This window comes from Micropterus salmoides, unplaced genomic scaffold (assembly GCF_014851395.1).
Source record: "Micropterus salmoides isolate LMB-PRFRI ecotype aquatic unplaced genomic scaffold, ASM1485139v1 Ms_hic_scaffold_17, whole genome shotgun sequence".
NCBI classification, from domain to species: domain Eukaryota; kingdom Metazoa; phylum Chordata; class Actinopteri; order Centrarchiformes; family Centrarchidae; genus Micropterus; species Micropterus salmoides.
Genome location: NW_024040817.1, coordinates 25,490,893 through 25,511,921, shown reverse-complemented (window position 1 = coordinate 25,511,921; position 21,029 = coordinate 25,490,893). Strand labels below are relative to the sequence as shown.

The following is a 21,029-nucleotide window of genomic DNA, read 5'->3' as shown; positions in this document are numbered from 1 at the left end:
CAAAAAAGCTTTGTTTTGGCCATGTGACAAAGAAGCATACAGCACCGCTAGAGCGAGCAATCAAAAACATCACAGGCTACAAAACCATCATGTGTGAGACCACCTTATCAGAAGAGCTAAACACATTTTATGTTCACTTTGATTTCCTCAACAGAGTCAGCTGTAAAGTCTACTCCACCTCCAGAGGACCGGCCACTGTCAGTATGCACAGCAGATGTGAGAAGAGTCCTGCTGAGAGTGAATTTGATACATCCCTGGCCATGTAATAAAAATGTGTGCCAATCAGCTAGCTGATGTTATTACTGAAATTTTCAATATCGCACTGTCACAGTCGATGGTTCACATCTGCTTCAAGACAGACAGCATAGTCCCTGTACCTTTTGCCGCGTCTAGGGTCTGAATGATTGCTACCCTGTGGCACTCATCCCCATTCTGATGATGTGCTTCGAGAAACTGGTTCTCCAACACATAAAATACATAATCCCAGCCAGCTTGGATCCTCCCCTAGTGAATGCATCAAGACACACTGAAGACCCATTGAGATCTCATTGCTCAGAACACCTTTGGAGGTGGACAAATAGCTTTACTAAAAGCTAACTGTTGCTAACTGTTGCTGCCATTAACTAGTTAGCTCAGTTAGCCGTGCAGCTAGCAGTCCTGTCAGCCTTAAAGCTTAAATAAAGCTTTTGTAGCTTTACTAAACCTCCAGACTACAGAGCAGCTTCTTTCCTCAGGCTGTCAGACTCCTAAACTCCACCTCATCCACGGCACCCCCCTAACCAACCTGAATCATTGGCTTTAAGTAAGCCTAGATCACCAATATGTGAGGAACACCTGCTGATTGGAGCTGTTTGCGCATCAGACAACGACTCTAAATTGTGGGATGTATTTATTTATAGAATTGTTTCACATGTTGTTATGAAATGAATCATCTTTGTACTAGATCAGGCAAAATAGTCAGATGAAAGGCCAGTCTGTCCAAATGACACTTACATACGGACTGACAACTTCTGGTCAGTTGGTCGATATGCTTCTCCATTGTTTGGACATTTGCTGGTTTTACTTTTAACACTATTGAGGAGAAAGGCACTTCTAACTCCATTATTTTCTGGGCGGGAGGGACATATTGCAGATCTGTTTTATTTAGGCTATGTTAGAAATAACATTGATTATGATTAAAACTTTTAAGACAACTTAGAACTCACCCATTAGATTTATATTATATATATTATATTTAGAGAAACGTCTCTTTAGTGCACCTAATGACATCACCAACCTTACTGAAAAACAATAAAAATGGTGTCAATATAGGGTTTTGATGTGGCCCTTTTCTTGCTATGGTCTTGCTAAAACTGAACTAAACAAGCTAACTAAATAACATAAACTAAAGGCCAACAGCACATGTGAAGAGTGCAGTGTCATGTTGACTGGCTCTCAGGCTTTCAGCAGTTTGGTAAAATTTTGCGTATTCTTGCCCTGATGTTAGTTAGAAATTTTCTTTTTCTTTTATAACTGATGATTGTATGGATACAGTAGTTTGCGATACATTTTTGAGGACTTCACAAGGTTTATTACACGTGTCTAACTGTACACAATCTGGAGCAGTGTTGGCGCAGCAGTTAGAAAATCATGCAGTTCTTGCACAATACCGCCCCCAATTTGTTTGGAGCAGGTGGACAGGAATTACACAATAGGTGCGTTTAAGATGACAGTGGCTGACCATCACTGACTTGATCAAACGTGAGCTGACGACAGCCTTCAAGTCGGACACTTAAAGTGCGTGAGCTTAGAACAATGGCTAATCTCATGGCAAAAGGTAGTTCCCACTTGGTGCAGCTGGAGAAAAGCAATGCAGGCATCAGGCTCAGAAAATTGCAGCCGCCTTGCTCCTGCAAATAAAAGTCCAGCTTGCATCACGTTAAGTCAGTGTTTAAGTGCCGCATGAAGTCAAACACACCTATAGATTAAAAAAAAAAAAAAAAAAACATGAGCTCATAAAAGACACTCTATAGACATTTTTCACAGTAGACATGTTGACATGTCAAAGCAGGAACTGCACAGGCATAACTACTAACATAAATGATTGCTGTGCTCCATTTAGGTGAACTTGCTCCAGGGTGGTTCACTAAAGTACATGCTGGCTTTCTGGGACACTAACTGGAACAGAGCCATAATTATTGTTATATGCAGGCCTTTTAATTACAATGAAGTATTTTTGCATTGTGACATTGGTTCTTCTACTTTACTAGATCAGAGTTTAGTGTTCACTAAAGCATAAAAATCACTCACCCCACTTTATTTGTGGCTGATCAAAGAAGGTTAGCAAAAGATTCAACAAACCTGATCCGACCCACATGCTCTGACTGGTAACAGTACATCATACACCACCAGAACAGAGAAGAACACAGCACCAGGTCAGCCATTTTTGGTTTATAGCAATGTCGTCTTTTATTCTAATTTCCAATAAACAGAGAATATATCAGTCCCTTATTTGTACAAAAATACCTGAACAGGATACAATGTAGATCCAGAGCTGTACAGACAGAATGAAGCAAAGCACAGTGGGGTTATCTGAAAAAATTATTACGGTTCATTTGCTCCTTTTTTCTTTCCCTGAAATGTTTATTTGACGTCAGCTTATGATGACTTCAACCCCAAAATAAAACTCAACCAACACTGAGTCAGCTTCACTTGCACTTACACTGTTAGTCACCAATGTCGATGGGACTTGTATGCGATGTTGACCTGATATTAGGATTTCATTCCAGTAGGATTATGTTTCACAGTTACAGCTAACTGTAAATGAATGCAGTGAGTGGACGGATGGCAACTAAGGACTTGATACTGTTCACAAACAAGAGGCACCTGCTGCAAGAATAGGCTTAGTTAAGAGAAAGAATTTAAAAAGAGTTGTTATGCACCTTAAAAATCAGAGTAAATGGACATAATGAAATGCACAGCCTTTTTGAGCTACAGAGTATAATTGCACTAGTTGTGATGAAAGGTGTAGAAAAGCTGCTAAGAATATCCCCAAGGGTTACTGTCGGTGTGTGTGTGTGTGTGTGTGTGTGTGCGCGCTCTTAATGAAAAACCACTGGCGCGTGTTTATGTGTGTGTGTGTGTGTGCATATAATATCCAAACATTTACTGCCTTGAAACTGAAAGTGAAAGAGTGGAATCAGATGGGGCAGACAGACAGAGGGGGATATTCAAAAGATGTGACTGTAAAACAAAATGGCATCAGAGTTGGACGCTGGCAGAGTTGAAGACTGTCAGCCTGTCAGCTTATACACGCAACGGAAGTTCAGAAATTTGACACACGCCAAAAATCCAGTTTGATTTCTTAAAATAAAAAAACAGCTTAATTTAATACTGTATATACTGTGGTATATTCTTTTTTTAATATATAAAAAAGGTAATTTTGTGGCAAACCAAAGAAAATACACAGTAATGTCAATATACACACAATCAAATAATGGAGAAAAAAAAAATGGACAAAATAAATCATTCTTCATTTTACACGGAGTTATGAGCAACGCCCCATACATAGTGATCTGTGACCTAGGTACAGTGTTAGAGCTACGTCTTCTCCATAGCTTCACATACTTAAAAAAAAAAAATTATACTGTTTACTGGTATATTCATATACTTGGGCTTGTGTATAGGATTGCATTGTTGCACAGTGATTAAAAATGGTGGGAGGAGGAGAGGACGGTGGTTCGTCCCCGCTGACCCATAGCGATGTGGCTTCATGTCCCTCTCTGACAAACAGGAAATAACCTCAATGGAGGATTGGGAATGCTGGGATTCCTCCAGCCAAACTCCTGTCTCCTCTAAATCCACGGCTTAGCTTGACAAGCAACCTTTCTCTTACTGTCTCTAAAAGGCAAGTTATGATAACCAACAAACTTAGCAATCCTGAATAGTGAATATAACAGTCTGGCCACACACACACACGGTCATAGCTTACAGGCTGGACATAGGTGGGAAAAGGGGGCGGGGAGTTCAAGCATTATCCAATTCCTGGAAAGAGTCTGCCCTGGCTGACTAGAAAGGCCTGATTGGTAGAGCGCAGAGCTGGTGAGTCAATCAAGTCACGCGATTAGTCGAACGGTGGCAGTGGTTTGTGAGTGAATGACAGTACTTGGAGAGAGTTTAGTTAGCCTGGCAGGGAGTCTGATGGCCTCGCGCTAACCCTGTTCACTGGGAATCTGGCACAAGATGGAGAGGAGGTGCAGGTGAGGGCCGGAGGGATGTAGGGCGAGGCTAAGAAGGTGTTAGGCAGGAAAAGACAAAAGGACTTGGAGGATGTCTCTAACCTCTTTTCCTGTTATATATTCCTACAAACATGGTCCTCACTTTCCTTTAACAACAACACAGCAATCAGAAACAAATTTAGAGAGAAAGAATCCACTCTGATGATCTGTTAAAGACACTTTTTATGCTTTGTTTTTTATGCCACCACTAGGGGCACCAACGCTGGACTTGTTCTAATCCTGCACAATGTCTTTAAGTTAGATATGTTTAGTGATTTAGTGTTGGTCTACTATTTTGGTGGACCAACTTTGCCTAGTGTACATGCCTCATCTCCTTTTCATTCCATCTCCCCGAAAACGCATCACCAACCACTAGAAATAGAATTTAGCTAGCTAGTCAAACTGTGATACATTTGATATTCTTGATTAATCGATGAATCGTTTGGTCTATAAAATGGCAGAAAATTATGAAAAATGTCATCACATTGTCCAAGATACCAAGGTGGCCAAGGTTTTTTTGTCTGACCATCAGTCCAAAACCCAAAGATATTTAATTTACTATAATGTAAGAAAAGCAAAAGCAGTATATGCTCACAAGTTGGAACTATAACATTTCGCAAAAAAAATTATTGTTGATTATCCAAATTAATTGCCAATAAATTTTCTGTTGATTAATCAATTAATCATTTCAGCTCTTAAATAATTTATGAACACTTGGTATAGCTTCTTACCGACAACTCGCCTAATGGCAGCAAGGCATTCTGGTCTACTGAGGCTACTGCTGGTGTGGAATTCCTCTACCTCAGTTATCAGGAATTTCTCCTCGATAATTGCTGGACAAAGTGTTTGATTGTGAGCGACTGACACCACAACCTGATGTTCACCACTGATGCTAGCAAACTCCAAAGCATCTTCTGGAAATATCTGGACATGATGTTACATTTTAGCCAGTTTTCTGCAGAAAGAAGTTAAATACAGCACCCAACAGGAAAATAGGCCCAGAAATACAAGGCAGCATCACCACTACTCGTTTTCTGAAGCGTGTTCAACTGAATTTTTACTTCTAAGAAACAGGTCGACATTTTGGGAAACATACTTGTTTGCTTTTTTGACAAGAGTTGAGAGGATTGATACCATTGTCGTGTCTTTAGTTCTGTTTATTTGACACAATGAGAGAGAGAGGACCCCAGGTCTCTCATATGTCAAGATTTCAAGGATAACATAATAGTCAAGACTATTTTCCATTGTGGTGAGATCCATAAATATGACACTACTGTACAGCCATCAGCTGGTTAGCTTGGCTTTGAAAGCCACTGCACTTGTCCAGCACATAACCACAAACTGTTGTTTTTTTTACAAGATATAACGTGTTAATTAGAAAGCATTAGAGTTGCTTGTAAAAGGATTTTGTTACCCTTAGACAAAGCCAGGCTAGCTGTTTACCGTTTCCAGTCTTTATGCTAAGCTAAGCTAACTAACGGCGGCTTCATATTAGCCACGAGTGGTATCGATCTTCCCATCTAACTCTCAACAAGAAATTGAATCTGATTATTTCCAAAAAGGTTAAACTATCCACTGAACATAATCTAAATCTTGATGTTACTCCATCCTGTTAAAATTCTGAAATGTGTTACTGTATGTGCATTTTCATATAGCTTAGATTTCATACACAATGCTCACAATTTTCTCTCAAGGCGAGTGAATCTCATTAAACTGTGTTGACGTACAGTCAACTGAGTTCACATTTCAAGTCATTTGTTCAATTCCATATTAAAACGAGGAAGAAGAAAAACTGAGTGCTTTTGTTCATTTGTCTTTTCTGGAGAGAAGGAACAGTGGTCAGAATCCGAACATGACAGCTCCAACCTATCAATATCAAATCAAGATAATTAAAATGTGCAAGCAATGAGTTTACTTGGGAAAAGATAATGACATTCAAAGACAAATTCACCAACAAATTTAACCCTTTTGAAAAAAAAAAAAAAGACTGAAATGGCAGAAGCTTGGGGGTGGGGGAGTCTATTTAACAGTCTTCCTCCTCTTCCTCATGGTCTTGAGACACTGTAGCCGCTTCAGGAGCACTTTTTTTTTTTTTTTTAACCAAAGCATGGTCATGTTGGTTCAAGCCACACAGAGGTCCAAGATGTTCTCAAACCTGTCTGAAAGGCACTGCATAATCACCCGTGACTGTCTTTGCTCCCACGCCACTGTAATCCAATCAGAACTGGTGGAAATTCACATGCATGCTTTTCAGAAGGGGGGTGGAGGAGGAGGAGGAGGATGACAAACAGAGTGCAGGCAGCTTCATTTAGCTAGAGGGAACAGCTGTCGTCTGTCTGCCCGGGAGTGCAAAACTAGTTCTGCATTTAATCAACAGTAATAAAACAGCATTAAAATGACATCAAGTAATCAACTCTACAAGAGAGGCTTGTTACAACCTTCCTGATAAACATTCCTCTGTCCTTTCAGCAAACCCTCGCCAATGCTCCGCTTATCTTGCCTTTACTTCTCTTTTCTCTCCCGACCTTTCTCTGAGCTTCTGTGGAGGTGGAGAGGCGGGAATCGGGGTTGCACCAGGGGATTGTGGGACAACACAGCAGAGAGGCCGCTTGGGTCGGGGGGTGGAAAGGTGTCAGCTTATCCAGACTGGACTGCACAGGTTGAGAAAACTCCTGGATCGAGTTTGATAAGACCCATAGAGGTTCCCGTCCATCCCTGATGATCGATGAGGAAGTCAGAGGGTGGCGCTCCCCGCCACAGCTTATCAGGCCTGGGGGATTTGATAGGTGAGGGACGGGGGACTCTGAGGAAGACCTGCAGCACTCCTGCTGAACAGATCTTAGCCGTCTAGTGTTTTCACAACACATGGTCTGTCTCCAGGGGTAAACTGCAATGATAAAACAAGTCTCCATATCAACGTCGCTGGAGTTGGCCACAATCTGCAAAGCTTCAACTGTCCGAACGGTTCCTATTCAAACATCCAAACAAGATGTCAGGTGGAGAAAAGCACGGGCGGGTTGGGGAAATCAAACCACCAACGCAGGCTCCTACTGACATATTCGCATCCCCCAAACTTGACTCAACTTTTCTCTTTCTCCTCAACCTCATTGCGTTGGTGAGGGAGGGGCAGATGGGGGTAGGGATCTCAGGGTGAGAGGTGTGCAAAAAGGGGGTGGAGGTGTTAGGGACGTGGAGTGTCACAAGGCCACGGCGGTACAGGGGTGTTTCAGCTTGCAGGGCAGCACTCCTCTGTTGAGCTGGTAAAACTCCACCAGGTGGATCAGGTCGGTGAACTTTGTGGCACCGTCGTCTAGGCTGAAGAACACCTGACCGTCCTCCTCACACTTAAGGCCAGAGGGAGGAGAGAGGACAGTTAACCATCACATGACAATAAGACATGTATACTTTTATCACAGTGAGCCACTGAGAGAACATGTGACATCTTCAGACAGGTGAGAGCGGAGCAATTATGTGGAATCATCGTGTACTGAGTGTCAGTCTGTCAGTCAGTTGACCACTTTGGTGCGGACACAATTATCTTGACAACAATCGAATGGATTGCCATTAGATTTGTAGTCCCACCGATGATGACTTAACTACTGACTTTGGTGATCCCCTGACATTTCCCCTGACAGTGCAATTGTCCAATCCTTCAACAAGGTTCGTCTGCTGACTATGCAACGCTCACGCCACGCCCCTACGCTCATGCCTTGTCCCCTCGCGGTCAAGTCTGTAATGATTGCCGCCACCTTCCTGTATTGTCTGTTCTTCGGTCTGAAAACATCTTTAAACTTAAACTCCGATCTTGGTGTACATGTTTCCATCACCAGTGAAAGCTCATATTAAAGAGAAACAGTATCAACAGTTAAAAGTCCCATTGCATGTTGTATTTTTAAAGATTTAAAGATTATTTAGATTAACAACATAGAACAGCTGTAATGAATAATTTTTATTTAAAAACATTTTTTTTTACTCATTTGTCCAATAACATCATAAGTTCATCTTTTGCTGTGCTGAGCTGTTATTACCTACCTGCTGCAACATTACTTTTCTTCTTCTTCTTCAAATCCTGTCTTCTTGTCTGATGAACATTGAACTACACCGAGACCCTTGCTCACGCTGCTCTCCTCGCTCACGCCAAACCGCCCGAACTAATGACTATACTACCGCTATGCCTAAGCACAGCCCCAAAGAGTTGCATGACTGTTGACTCTTCTTATTAAAAGGAGTTTTTCATTTTGTTTATTAATGTGTGTATTATACTACCTGCTTGATTGACACTATTATTAACCATTTTCCAAAGTTTACTACACCTATGCAGTATGTCCCTACGTTGTTAGCAAGTTTCTCAAAACCTCAGCAAATGAAACCAAAACTTTCTGCATGGCCAGATTCCTCTGGGGGCAAGTGAAAAAGTATGTCTCTGTTGTAATTTGGGTAAACTGGCCCTTTAAGCCTTTTCAAGTTTATTTCTGTACTGTAACAGAATAAATGCAAACAGATGGCTGCCTGGGAGGAAGGAAAAATTATTCTAAAGTCTTTTAAAAAAGCATGGCATGCTTTGGAAAATGGTTGGTAGTGATGTTACATTAGTGTAACAGATCAATCTATCAATAAAATGAGATTAAACTGCGTCTCAGGGCATTTAGAAAAGGTGGATCTGCTTGAAATTAGCAGGAACAGACGTGTTTCTTTGCAGGTGATGCCAACCAGGGCTATGGCTGCAGTTTCATAACTGGACTACTAACATGGAATGTAACAATAGGTCATTTTACCCTCCTAAAAAAGTTAGCATTTTGAGAGTTGTGTCCTTTTCTGAGAGTAAAGCAGTGATCTGCCTGTGCCTTATTTTAGCAGATCTTAAAAGCGAGCATGACAAATTTCCTGCAGTGTAATGTGAGTGTATTGTGTAATGTGACTGTGACTGACCGGTAGGATCTGGAAGTGCTTGATCTTCTGGTGGTGGCACAAGGTGAGCACAAACGCCTTGGGATTGCTCTGACTGTCCCTCAAAAGGAATAACCTGACACACAGAACAGCAAAAGAGAAAATTATTAAACTGCTTCATGAAAAGCATGCAATATATTGCTGTAAATCCATTTTGGTGGTTTCATTTCATTTCATGCTTGATGATCTGCTGCTGCATGAGTTGAGGGAGCTGTGACTCTCTAAGAATCTTATCTTAATCCGCTGGGTGAAGGCCAAGGTGCGTTGCTGTCATGCCAAAAGGCCGCTTTTAGACACCACACTTTACAGATCTAAGCTTTTTTTGGCAGCAATGTTGTCTCCATTTTATTCATATATTTTGTCATTCTAGTTTGACAAAATAATCTTCACTTAACTAGCTTTTCCCACAAAGATTTCTACTATATTTCACATGAGCAACAATCCCCATGAGGTAACCTTTTCACACTCTACATATATAGTAGTTCTTACCCGTCTACTTGGCCTTGTTGTAGGATCATTTTGTGGGCTTCCTCTCTCATGATGCGACCATGAAACCATACCTGTGTCCTGTGGATCACTAAAAGAAAGATATCTTTTATTTTAGTCTTTCTGTTGTTGCTGGGCTATAGCCATAGCCTTTACATTGGTGATTTATGTTTTATTTGTTTGTGGTTTAGTAGGAGTAGGAGAAGTAGGAGTACCTGTGCTAAGAGAGGATGGGTGTAGCGGGCTGGGACTGCCCAGGACATTCATACGCTGGCTCCGTTTCTATGTGGAAGAAAGTTTACATGTGCAACATTTAACATCAGATAACAACAAACACATCATATCAAGATTAATTTGAACCAAAACACAAAGGATTCATTTTTTTTGTTTTTGTTTAGGGTTAGATTGTAATGTATTGCAGTTATCCGCAACCAAAAAGCCTTGTCAGAGCTCTGATCTCAGCAACAGATAAGTGGAGCTGCTGCACACTTGAATTTACTGAGAAAAGTGATGCAGGGGAAAGATAAACTAGTTCAAAATGGAAAAAGGCTTTTGCACAATGTTTCCATAAAAGAAGTTACAAAAACAATCAAAAGTGCAAAAGATATTGGTCAAAGGTGTTTGTGAAAGAAACTGTGCTCACAAAATGACTTGTGACAATACATACAGTATGACAGGGGAAATCAGAGGCCAATACAAAACAATACCAAATCACATTTTTAAATGCTGTAGGGAATTATCTTTTGTGGTAATCACATCAACTGGAGCTTAAATCAAGCTTCCCCCCGCTTTCTTACCCTCCAGGTCTGTCCCTCCTCCAGGGCTGCGCTCTGTGCCTCAACGGGGTTGTCAATGACGCGTCCAGTCCGTCCAGAGAAGTCCATGGCGACCAGGGAATTCTCAGAAACACTCCGCTGTAGAGAGGCGTGGCAGGGTGGGATGGTGGGTGGTGGTAGGTGAGGAGGTGGGGGGAGGGGATACACAAGGGGCATGGTGGAGGGGTGGCGATGGTTGGGTAGGGGGGGAGACAGGGGTCAGAGGTCAAACAAGCCAGACACACTCACTGAGGCATGACAAATCCTGTCTGCACACAGACCCACTTCAGTCAATCCACAAATGCCCCTCTGAGGAAAAGCACACGCCTCTCCTGGCTCTCTGGCTCAAATGACTCAGATTTTATTTTGATGTATTACTTGTGTCCTTTGCTTATCTGAAAATAAAGTAAATTAAACATCTTCATTCTGCACAATCATTATCATAATTTGCTGGATGTTTAACAAATTACATTGGTGGGTGATTATGGCGGCATGCTCTCTGGGTTTTATGGTATGTATTTATTATGTTTTATGTTCTGTTTCTGCGAGACAAATTTCCCCTTGGGTAAAGTTAGTATTATTCCTATTTACAAGTAATACCTTTCAGAAGATCTCTCACTGACTTGGCCAATTTGGGATTTTTCTTTCACTAAACACTGAGATTATTTACATCATAAATATGTAATATATTTTCTTAAATGTTATATTATTTAAAAAGAATCCGGGTCTGTGTGAAGTCTGCAGGATTTGTCAACATTATCTAGAAGTATAGTGATAAACCTTTAAAACAATTTGACAATTAATCAATTCGTAGATAAACAGAAAATGAATTGCCAAATACAATTATTTGTGAATGTCGAGCAAACATTCTCTTGTTCCAGCTTCCTACAGTGTGAACATTTACTGCTTTTCCCTTGTTGTTCATTGTGAATTGCAAATCTTTGAGTTTTGGGCTGTTTATTCACAAAACAAGACATCTGTAGGCATCAGCGTGGGCTTGTGAGACATTCTACAATCTAAACAATTAATCGAAAAAATAACCAGCAGATCAATTGATAGTAAAATTACTCTTCAAACATGATGATTTGCGTGTATATACCATAATGTTTTATAGCACAGTATACTTACATGACCATATGTCCTCAAACATAACTCACTCCCCAGTCTGTACTGTCCAAAGTAAAAACTTCAGATTCTGTCAATTATTTTACTTCACAATTTTTCTAAAGGAGCTTATGACACCTTGGTGATATGATACTGTATGATTTCTTTATGGATGCAAAAAAAAGAGATGAAAAGGATAACATGTTAAAACACTTATTTACGATATCATCCCAAGAAGTTAAAAGACAAAACACCCATTCTTTTATGCACTTTACGCAGTAAAGAGTATTATGTAAACGTTCACTCTTTGAAATAACTCTAATAAGATGTTACGTACTTTGTATGTAAAACGTCTGAGCTGATCTGGACCATAAGCCTCTCACTACAGAGCACTATTTACAACTCATTAACAAAGGTGAACCACAGCAATAGTGGTTTGACTAATGCACTTCAGCATTTAACAAATACTTTTTAGGCAAAATGAGAAAGTGATATAGCTCATGATGTTTCCTTTAAGAAGAACAAGGCACAAGGCGGCAGCACAAAGTGAACTGGATTCCCATTCACCACCAGCTAATTTATGGATCAATCTGGATTGATCTCCGCTGAGTGGGGGCATTAGAGCGGGGTCGTAAGAAGGTGATGTCAGAGAGTAGATCCTCACCACAGGCGCCGAGAAAGGCGAGAGGTTAGACTTCCTCTGCTGGGGAACGTTGTAGCTCTGATACAGTACTATGCCATACTGTGAGGACACGAGAGAAGAGAGAGACGGCGTTAACTCGTGTTTCCCAGCGCTAACAAATGAATCAAGTTAACGACATATGAAAGGAAGTACTTTGAGCAGTCTGAAGGCAGTCATCCAGCAGGTCCTGCTCTGTTCATCCTCGGCACACAGCATCTTTAGCTCCTTACAGTCACTCCTTGCTTTACTGGGCTGTCAACCAAACAGCAGACACAGTGGGAGACTAAATGAATAAGATGCACATCATGAACATGAACGGCCTCTTTTGTAGATTCTGACATTTCTGTTTTCTGTATATAGAGACCATCAAACCTGTGACATGGCAAGACCACAGTACAAAACCACAGCGTGAACACAGGTTTGTACTTGATACAGTGATTGCTAAAATTGGCAAGTAATTTGTGGTGGTACATTGTATTCAATCCTGTGAATCACATATACAATTCAGCAGTTGACAGTTAGCCTATATAGTGCGAGACTATGTTATGTTTTCTAACAATGGCCACTGTGGCCACAAGTAACAATTATGGAATAATGGTAAGTGATAAAACAGTAGCACTGTAGTTGAGTACAACAGTAACAGAACTAGAGAAGAGTTATAAATCCAACAAACTCACTCTACTGGTTATACCAGACCAATTAAGGCTGTAGCAGCTATACCTGTAACCTTTGTGTGTTTGAAATTTATGAAGGGTGCATTTTATTGCTTATGAATGAAACTTTACATTTGTAAAACAGAAGAATGTGTTATTTCTACTTTAAGATGTCACATAGCCTTGCTTAAAAAAAAAAAGGCCCAGTGGCATGTTGACAGTAACTGCTTTAATCCCTCGTCTGTAATGTTTTAACAATACAGTCAGCTCACTGTTTGGTAAAATAGACAATACCAACAAGCCTGGGTCTTTGGCGTTGCGGTCAATGCTGCATGTTTGATACCCTGTAGACCAGGCTTTGAATCCGGGTAGGGTGACTGCTCTCGCCCTTCGCAAAAACAACAGGTTAAATCTGACTTTGCCAGCATCACAGCACAGACTTTGTCCTTTTCCCTCCATCAGTAACAAGGACACACTGCTCCTTAGATGCAGTCCCTACTGATAAATTAATTCATGTCACCATAGCAACAATCCAGCCACCCCCAGACACCAAGTAAAATCCCTTACCAAATCCTGCACTGTCACCCCCGCTGACAGCATCTGACACTCCGGTGGTCTGGTGTGTGTGTGTGTGTGTGTGTGTGTGTGTGTGTATATAAGGAGAGGTGAGGGGGTTAGGCGGGCCAGATTCCCTGTACCATCCGGGCTTATCCCACTGGGCTTATCCCAGATCAGCAGGTGACCCACCACAGATAACTCCTGGAGTGGGACGCACGGTGTGTCCCCTGACACACACACAAAATCCAATATATGTAGAGAGGAAGCAGGTGCATCTGTTGCGAAGTTGTTTTATAAAATCCACCTCTGACAGGATGGCTACATGATCCAATATAAGTTTTACTTCTTTTATGGGGTTTGCGGGAATTACAACAACCTTAAATAAAGAATCTCTTTTAAAATGCTAAACTAAGTTGTACTGGAAAAGTAATGTTATCATATTCAACCCTGCATATTTATTTAGCTATTTATATGAATTATGTATTCTGCAGCATTGGATGGACTGAGTTGCTAAGGTCGCAGCGTTTTCTTGTGTGCGTTACCTTGATGCAGAACTGGTAGTCTGTGGGAGCATTGTGGAGTTTTCTGCCAGTGATTATTGTGAAAATGTTACTGTCCTCCAGATCTGAGAGCAGCTGCAGGTGTCGGGGCTCCTGTTTGGTAGCGGGAAGGAGATGGAGGTCAGCAACAACATAAAGAAATGAATTATAGACTGGTTAAAACTTTTTTTTTTCTTTTGGAAAATGTAAAATTGGTATTGGAGTTTTTTTTATTAAACGAATCTAAGGTAATTTTAATAAAAAAATAAGAAGTTTAAGTTTTCTTAGATGACTGAAACTGCAGTGTCAACTATAAATAAAAATAAAATAAAGCCAAGAAAACCTGAACAGAACTTTACACAAAAAGATTGTCAATCATGAAACATGTCAACTGAAACCATTGCCACCAATTAGGTCAATATAGGAGTAATTTATCACCTTGGATGTTCCTTTAGTAGAGTAGTACAGCCCAGAGCGTCGCAGAAACATATAGAGTTTCTTCCAGGACTTGCGTCCAGGCTCCTTCAAGTGCAGATAGCCCTGGATCTCTGGACAGCTGCTGGAGTTCAAGAAGTTCTGCAAAGACACACAAACAGCATCTATTGGGAACGCTCCTACAGGCGAACCGAATGTTTGTGTTTCTGCTTCTAACATCCTGGAAAGTACATGTTCATAGATGTTGCAAAATCTATTTAAAAATCACAGTGTCCAGAGATCGCAGTGGAATAACGAGGCAGGTGTTTTTTCAATTTTCCAAAAATCTGGCAGGAACAACACTGGCCGAATGCAACTAGCAGATTTCAGGAGATGTGTGTGAGTGTATGCATTATTTTTGGACTACCAGATGTCCTCACGAAGATAAAAATCTTCCACAGAGAAAGCATTTTCTTCCTTTCACTCCTTGTTTTTTTAATCTTTCATTATCAAAAATATGAGTTTACAAAGCCAATATTTACAACATGCAAAACAAGAAAACAAATCAACTTAATCCAGGCAGCACTGCAATCACTCAAAAGAAAAGAAAAAAAAAACCACACTTCACCAAGGAATCAATCACACAGACTGAAGCTCTAAAAAATGTGTGGAGTGGTGTGGACATAAACTCAGACTATGGAAGATTCACTCCTTTTTCAGGTTATTCAGTTAGGATTTAGTTTAGGGTTAAATGTATGAATCAAGTCCTTACATGTGTGCTATTCAAGATGTATGTGTCCCTTCACTGAATCAGTGCCTCACCTGTAAGAGCTGTGACTGAGGGATTGAGCCATCAGACTCCTGACACCAAGCCACCATCTGCTCTGGAAAAAAGTTCTGGATGGAAAAATACACACAGAAAGAGACTGACAATGAGTGAGAGAGAAAGAAAGAGAGACAGGCACTAGAAACCACTCAGTGCATATGCAAGCTCAGAGTGGGGTAGTGTAGAATATGTCTGATGAGCACAAGGACTCCGAGACAAAGTGGTGGGGGCAAGAGAGGGCACTCCTGCCTGGGAGTAGATGCAGTATGATCTCACCCACTGATGTAATCCCCTTTAGCCAGCAGCACTACTCTTAGCGTGATTGACAAGCTGCGTCCAGCACTACGGTGTTTTACTGTGCTCATTACCACAGAGCTGAGGTCACCTGCTGGCTCTGACATACACCTAAATCACCACTGCAATAATGTCTCCGTATACCCGGCCAGCACATAACAGCAGAGACCCATGCGGAGTCCACATCAGCAAAAGACGCCACGCAAACAGGATAACGCTGACTCGCTGGCTGTTGTAGGCAGCTTTGTGTCCTTAAAATAATGAACAGCTTCACATTTTATGTTTTAGCTCACGCTTTTATCCAAAGAGACTTAAAATGAGTGTAAAAGCAGAATGAGCTTCAGCTTCAACATCACCAGGAAGAAGGAGGAAATGGGAGAACACCCCAAACATACACATGTGTGTGTGTGTGTGTGTGTGTATATATATACAGTGGGTACGGAAAGTATTCAGACCCCTTTAAATTTTTCACTCTTTGTTTCATTGCAGCTATTTTCCAAAAATCAAAAAAGTTCATTTTATTTCTCAGTAATGTACACTCAGCACCCCATCTTGACAGAAAAAAACAGAAATGTAGAAATTTTTGCAAATTTATTAAAAAAGAAAAACTGAAATATCACATGGTCATAAGTATTCAGACCCTTTGCTCAGTATTTAGTAGAAGCACCCTTTTGATCTAATACAGCCATGAGTCGTTTTGGGAAAGATGCAACAAGTTTTTCACATCTGGATTTGGGTATCCTCTGCCATTCCTCCTTGCAGATCCTCTCCAGTTCTGTCAGGTTGGATGGTAAACGTTGGTGGACAGCCATTTTCAGGTCTCTCCAGAGATGCTCAATTGGGTTTAAGTCAGGGCTCTGGCTGGGCCATTCAAGAACAGCCACGGAGTTGTTGTGAAGCCACTCCTTCGTTATTTTAGCGGTGTGCTTAGGGTCATTGTCTTGTTGGAAGGTAAACCTTCGGCCCAGTCTGAGGTCCAGAGCACTCTGGAAAAGGTTTTCGTCCAGGATATCCCTGTACTTGGCCGCATTCATCTTTCCCTCGATTGCAACCAGTCGTCATGTCCCTGCAGCTGAAAAACACCCCCACAGCATGATGCTGCCACCACCATGCTTCACTGTTGAGACTGTATTGGACAGGTGATGAGCAGTGCCTGGTTTTCTCCACACATACCGCTTAGAATTAAGGCCAAAAAGTTCTATCTTGGTCTCATCAGACCAGGGGATCTTATTTATCACCATCTTGGAGTCCTTCAGGTGTTTTTTAGCAAACTCCATGCAGGCTTTCATGTGTCTTGCACTGAGGAGAGGCTTCCGTCGGGCCACTCTGCCATAAAGCCCCGACTGGTGGATTGCTGCAGTGATGGTTGACTTACTACAACTTTCTCCCATCTCCCGACTGCATCTCTGGAGCTCAGCCACAGTGACCTTTGGCTTCTTCTTTACCTCTCTCACCAAGGCTCTTCTCCCCCGATAGCTCAGTTTGGCCGGACGTCCAGCTCTAGGAAGGGTTCTGGTCGTCCCAAACGTCTTCCATTTGAGGATTATGGAGGCCACTGTGCTCTTAGGAACCTTAAGTGCGGCAGAAATTTTTTTGTAACCTTGGCCAGATCTGTGCCTTGCCACAATTCTGTCTCTGAGCTCTTCAGGCAGTTCCTTTGACCTCATGATTCTCATTTGCTCTGACATGCACTGTGAGCTGTAAGGTCTTATATAGACAGGTGTGTGGCTTTCCTAATCAAGTCCAATCAGTATAATCAAACACAGCTGGACTCAAATGAAGGTGTAGAACCATCTCAAGGATGATCAGAAGAAATAGACAGCACCTGAGTTAAATATGAGTGTCACGGCAAAGGGTCTGAATACTTATGACCATGTGATTTTTCAGTTTTTCTTTTTTAATAAATTTGCAAAAATTTCTACATTTCTGTTTTTTTCTGTCAAGATGGGGTGCTGAGTGTACATTACTGAGAAATAAAATTAACTTTTTTGATTTTTGGAAAATGGCTGCAATGAAACAAAGAGTGAAAAATTTAAAGGGGTCTGAATACTTTCCGTACCCACTGTATATATATATATATATATATATATGTATATGTATATGTATGTGTGTGTGTGTGTGTGTGTGTGTGTGTGTGTGTGTGTGTGTGTGTGTGTGTGTGTGTGTGTGTGTATTCCACAGTTTACATGACGTTATGTCAAGCTGCACTTTTTGTTTGTATCTGTAATCCTGGAGACCAAGGACATGGGACCGTATTGCTGGTCAATCTGTGTTGCTGGGAATCCCACAATGCCTCGCAAAGCAATTCACTCTTGTCCCATAGAAAATCTCTATAATGAATGTTTGATCCATGAAGGTTTTATATTTGTTAAACTTTCCTCGAGCCGAGAAAAGCGATTTTAAAATCTGTCCCATATCAGTTTAACCTTATACACTATGCTCTCTCTGTGTGTGTGTGTGTGTGTGTGTGTGTGTGTGTGTGTGTGTGTGTGTGTGTGTGTGTGTGTGTGTGTATATATGCGCAGGTCGATAATTGACACATTGTGAGCTTCTCACAAGCTTGCGAGTGTTGACACCGCACATTGTACAATTTTTTTTGTTCTGCTTTCAATGGGTCTTCTCTGTTAGACTGGTTTTGTCTAACCTCTTTTCACATAATATACTGTACCTTGCAATTAACAAGATTTTTAAAGATTTTTAAAGCATTAAGATTGTGGCTTTGAAAAGATCAAGTAGTCTGCTAATGAAAGAGTAGTGGCTGGTCCCTGCTTTACAAGCAGATAATAATTTAAAGTTAAAAAAAAAAGTCAAAAAACCACGGTCCAGTCGTGTTTCTGTCCCTACAACAAAATACAGCATGATGGCGATATATATTGTAGCTCATGCTCATTCATGAGCATGACACTTTTTGAGGGAAAATCAATATTTCTGCGACATATGGTTTGCCTAGAAACAATAACCTGTTGGAACCACTGAGAGCCTGTAATTGTTAGCTACAAAAATCAAATGTAAAGGTTTTGTGTATCAGCATGTAATTTTAGCAATCAGCAGCTCCAATCCAAAAATATCAAGGCTGGAAAATCGGCTGAACCCCAGCTGTGTGTGCGTGGGTGTGTGGGGCTGCGTGCCAAAACCGAAGCTTTTTTTAGGGATGCGAGAGACTCACCAGGGGGTTCCTGAAGAATTCATATTTGGCATAGTTCTTCCTGAAGAGGAATTTACTGTCGCTGCTCATGGAGGCTTGAACCTGAACCACCAGCTCATGATCCTCCAGACATCTCTCTGTATGAGGACACAGACAGTGTTAGTCACCTCAACTGGGTTAACTTTGTTTTGTCCTCAGGGATATATTTGGAGTCAAACACAGATTTTAGCGTACACCGCATTAGGGTTTATTCATATGTTAAAAGCCTGAGGTTTTTTCGGATTTGAATATTGATTGAAATTGGGTGAAGAAAAAAATCCATTAAACCAATCCAAATCCAATCCAAATCCAAGCATTCCTGCATAGGGTTTTCGTGCGTAGCTACGCCGTAGGCTACGCACGTAGCCATGCCTTTATATTTGTGCGACTGTGTGTCCGTCAATCTGCCATTACACCCCCAAACGCCAGTTGGCAGTAGGGCTACAGCATCAACTGTGTTGACTTTTGCCGGCCAAGCAGGCTAACTTCCGGTTTAGCCCTCAACTAATGTGAATGGGAGTAAAATTGTAAATGTGCGGCTGGTGTAGCCTTTTCAAATGTTACTGACCGAATGGATCTCATTCTGTTAGTGAAACGAGTCATTTCGCTCGGGTTGTGACGATCAAATATATCGATCCACAGTGTTACAGCCGCCATTTCGACCACTAGTAAAAGTTACTTCAAGGCATGGGGCACTTCCTGTCGGCTCGGAGGCATTGCGAGGCTACCCAGCCGACCAATCACAGAGCTTACGGTCCGCGTCGACTCGACGTGTAGTTACATACTGTATTTGAGGAAGTGCACGTCAGGCTATGGTGTAGGCTATGGTGTAGGTGACGGCGTAGGGTAGGGGCTACGCAGAGGCTACTCCGTCTATTTGACGCAGAAGTATAAATTGCACTTTACTCTAACTGTAGTTTCCAGGTTCTTTTTATATGGCTGATCAGCTTCATAACAAGCAGCTCTTTCGCATGCATTTCCTCTCGTTCGCTCCTCATTTTCCCCCTTCTCTTTTTAATATTCAAAGCATATTCTAAAATGTCCTTGTCACCAGAGGACCGTGTTTATTGTAAACTGTTTTAAACAGTGTCCTCTAGCAGCAGGAAACTCAACAACTTGTTGATGTGCCTGAACATAAAATCCAATTAAAAATCAGTTTAACGCTGTCTAGTATTTTTATATATATTTTTTAAATCTGGTTATTTTGTAGCTGAAATTGGTACAAATTGGAAAGAATTAATCACCTAGAAAAATAGAGTTTACCATCTTTTCTAAGTCTCATAAATCTCCATGATGTGAGTAAATAGTAGAAGTCATAGTTAGCAGTGCACGCCTCATATACAGCACTTCTTTTCTTTACCACTAAATCACCGGTTATTGTATACAATGACACAGCAGGAACAAATCTCTTGTTACTAAGAGACAAGCAAGAGAGAAAGAGGTGAGGAAAGGAAGAAGCACTGTGAGGCAGGGAGGGAGGAGGTGAAGGTGGAGAGGAGAAGTGGTATGAGATGGATGGGGGGGGGGGGGCATTGCAGGAAGATGATGTCATGTATTTAGGCTGACTGTTGAAAGCAGCGAAGCCATAAGCAAAGTACAAGCAACAGGCAAACACACAACCACACGGTGAGAGCTCACACATGCCTAACCTGCTAGATGTGCACCACAGAGGCCCAATTACTTTCTGTGTGTGTGTCTGTGTGTGTGTGTGTGTTCTCCTTCTTTACTTGAGGGCACATGATCTCAGAGTGAGGCTGATAAGACATTGATAATGACAGGATGTTCCAGTTCTGCATGGACACATACACACACACACACACACACACACACACACACAAAATGATAGCAACCAGGATTTAGCACTGATTCTGTGTTCCAGATTAACTCACAAAGTCTTGTTTTATTAAGACAACACACACACACACACTCATACAGACATTTCGGTGAAACGGTCCCTTTTCTTGCTAAAAAAAGTATTCTGGTTGCTGTAAAGGGCTGGAAATGTCTCAGTTCTATTTGAGTGTGTGTGTGTATGTGTTTGTGTGTGTGCGGGTGCGCTGGCTGCAAGCAGGGGAATATCCTGTTGAGGGTTAAGAAAAGACTGATTGGCTACGAAGGCTAGGGGCTCGTCCGATGGAGAACCGCGATTGGTTCCTTGCAGCTCTGGTATGACGCTTTAGTCCAGGCCTCTCTTGCCCTCACCCCCCCTCAATATCTCTCCTTCTCTGTCTCTCTTTCTCTCTCTCTTTTTCCCTCCCTCCTTCTCCTCAC

General features: G+C 41.5%; 1 protein-coding gene across 3 annotated transcripts in view; it reads right to left on the bottom strand.

The window, feature by feature from the left end:
- Nucleotides 1-2,422: 2,422 nt before the first annotated feature.
- Nucleotides 2,423-21,029, bottom strand: part of LOC119906981 (growth factor receptor-bound protein 10-like) — a 48,465-nt gene continuing 29,858 nt past the window's right edge. For all 3 annotated transcript variants that reach the window (XM_038724485.1, XM_038724487.1, XM_038724488.1), the window contains 11 exons: nt 18,741-18,856; nt 15,277-15,351; nt 14,479-14,616; nt 14,044-14,154; nt 12,444-12,542; nt 12,273-12,350; nt 10,487-10,603; nt 9,905-9,971; nt 9,693-9,780; nt 9,186-9,279; nt 2,423-7,600 (listed from right to left, as the gene is read on the bottom strand). In XM_038724485.1, coding sequence (XP_038580413.1) covers nt 7,454-7,600; nt 9,186-9,279; nt 9,693-9,780; nt 9,905-9,971; nt 10,487-10,603; nt 12,273-12,350; nt 12,444-12,542; nt 14,044-14,154; nt 14,479-14,616; nt 15,277-15,351; nt 18,741-18,856 — 1,130 coding nt within the window. In that variant the 3' untranslated portion in view covers nt 2,423-7,453. The remainder of the gene's footprint in view (nt 7,601-9,185; nt 9,280-9,692; nt 9,781-9,904; nt 9,972-10,486; nt 10,604-12,272; nt 12,351-12,443; nt 12,543-14,043; nt 14,155-14,478; nt 14,617-15,276; nt 15,352-18,740; nt 18,857-21,029) is intronic.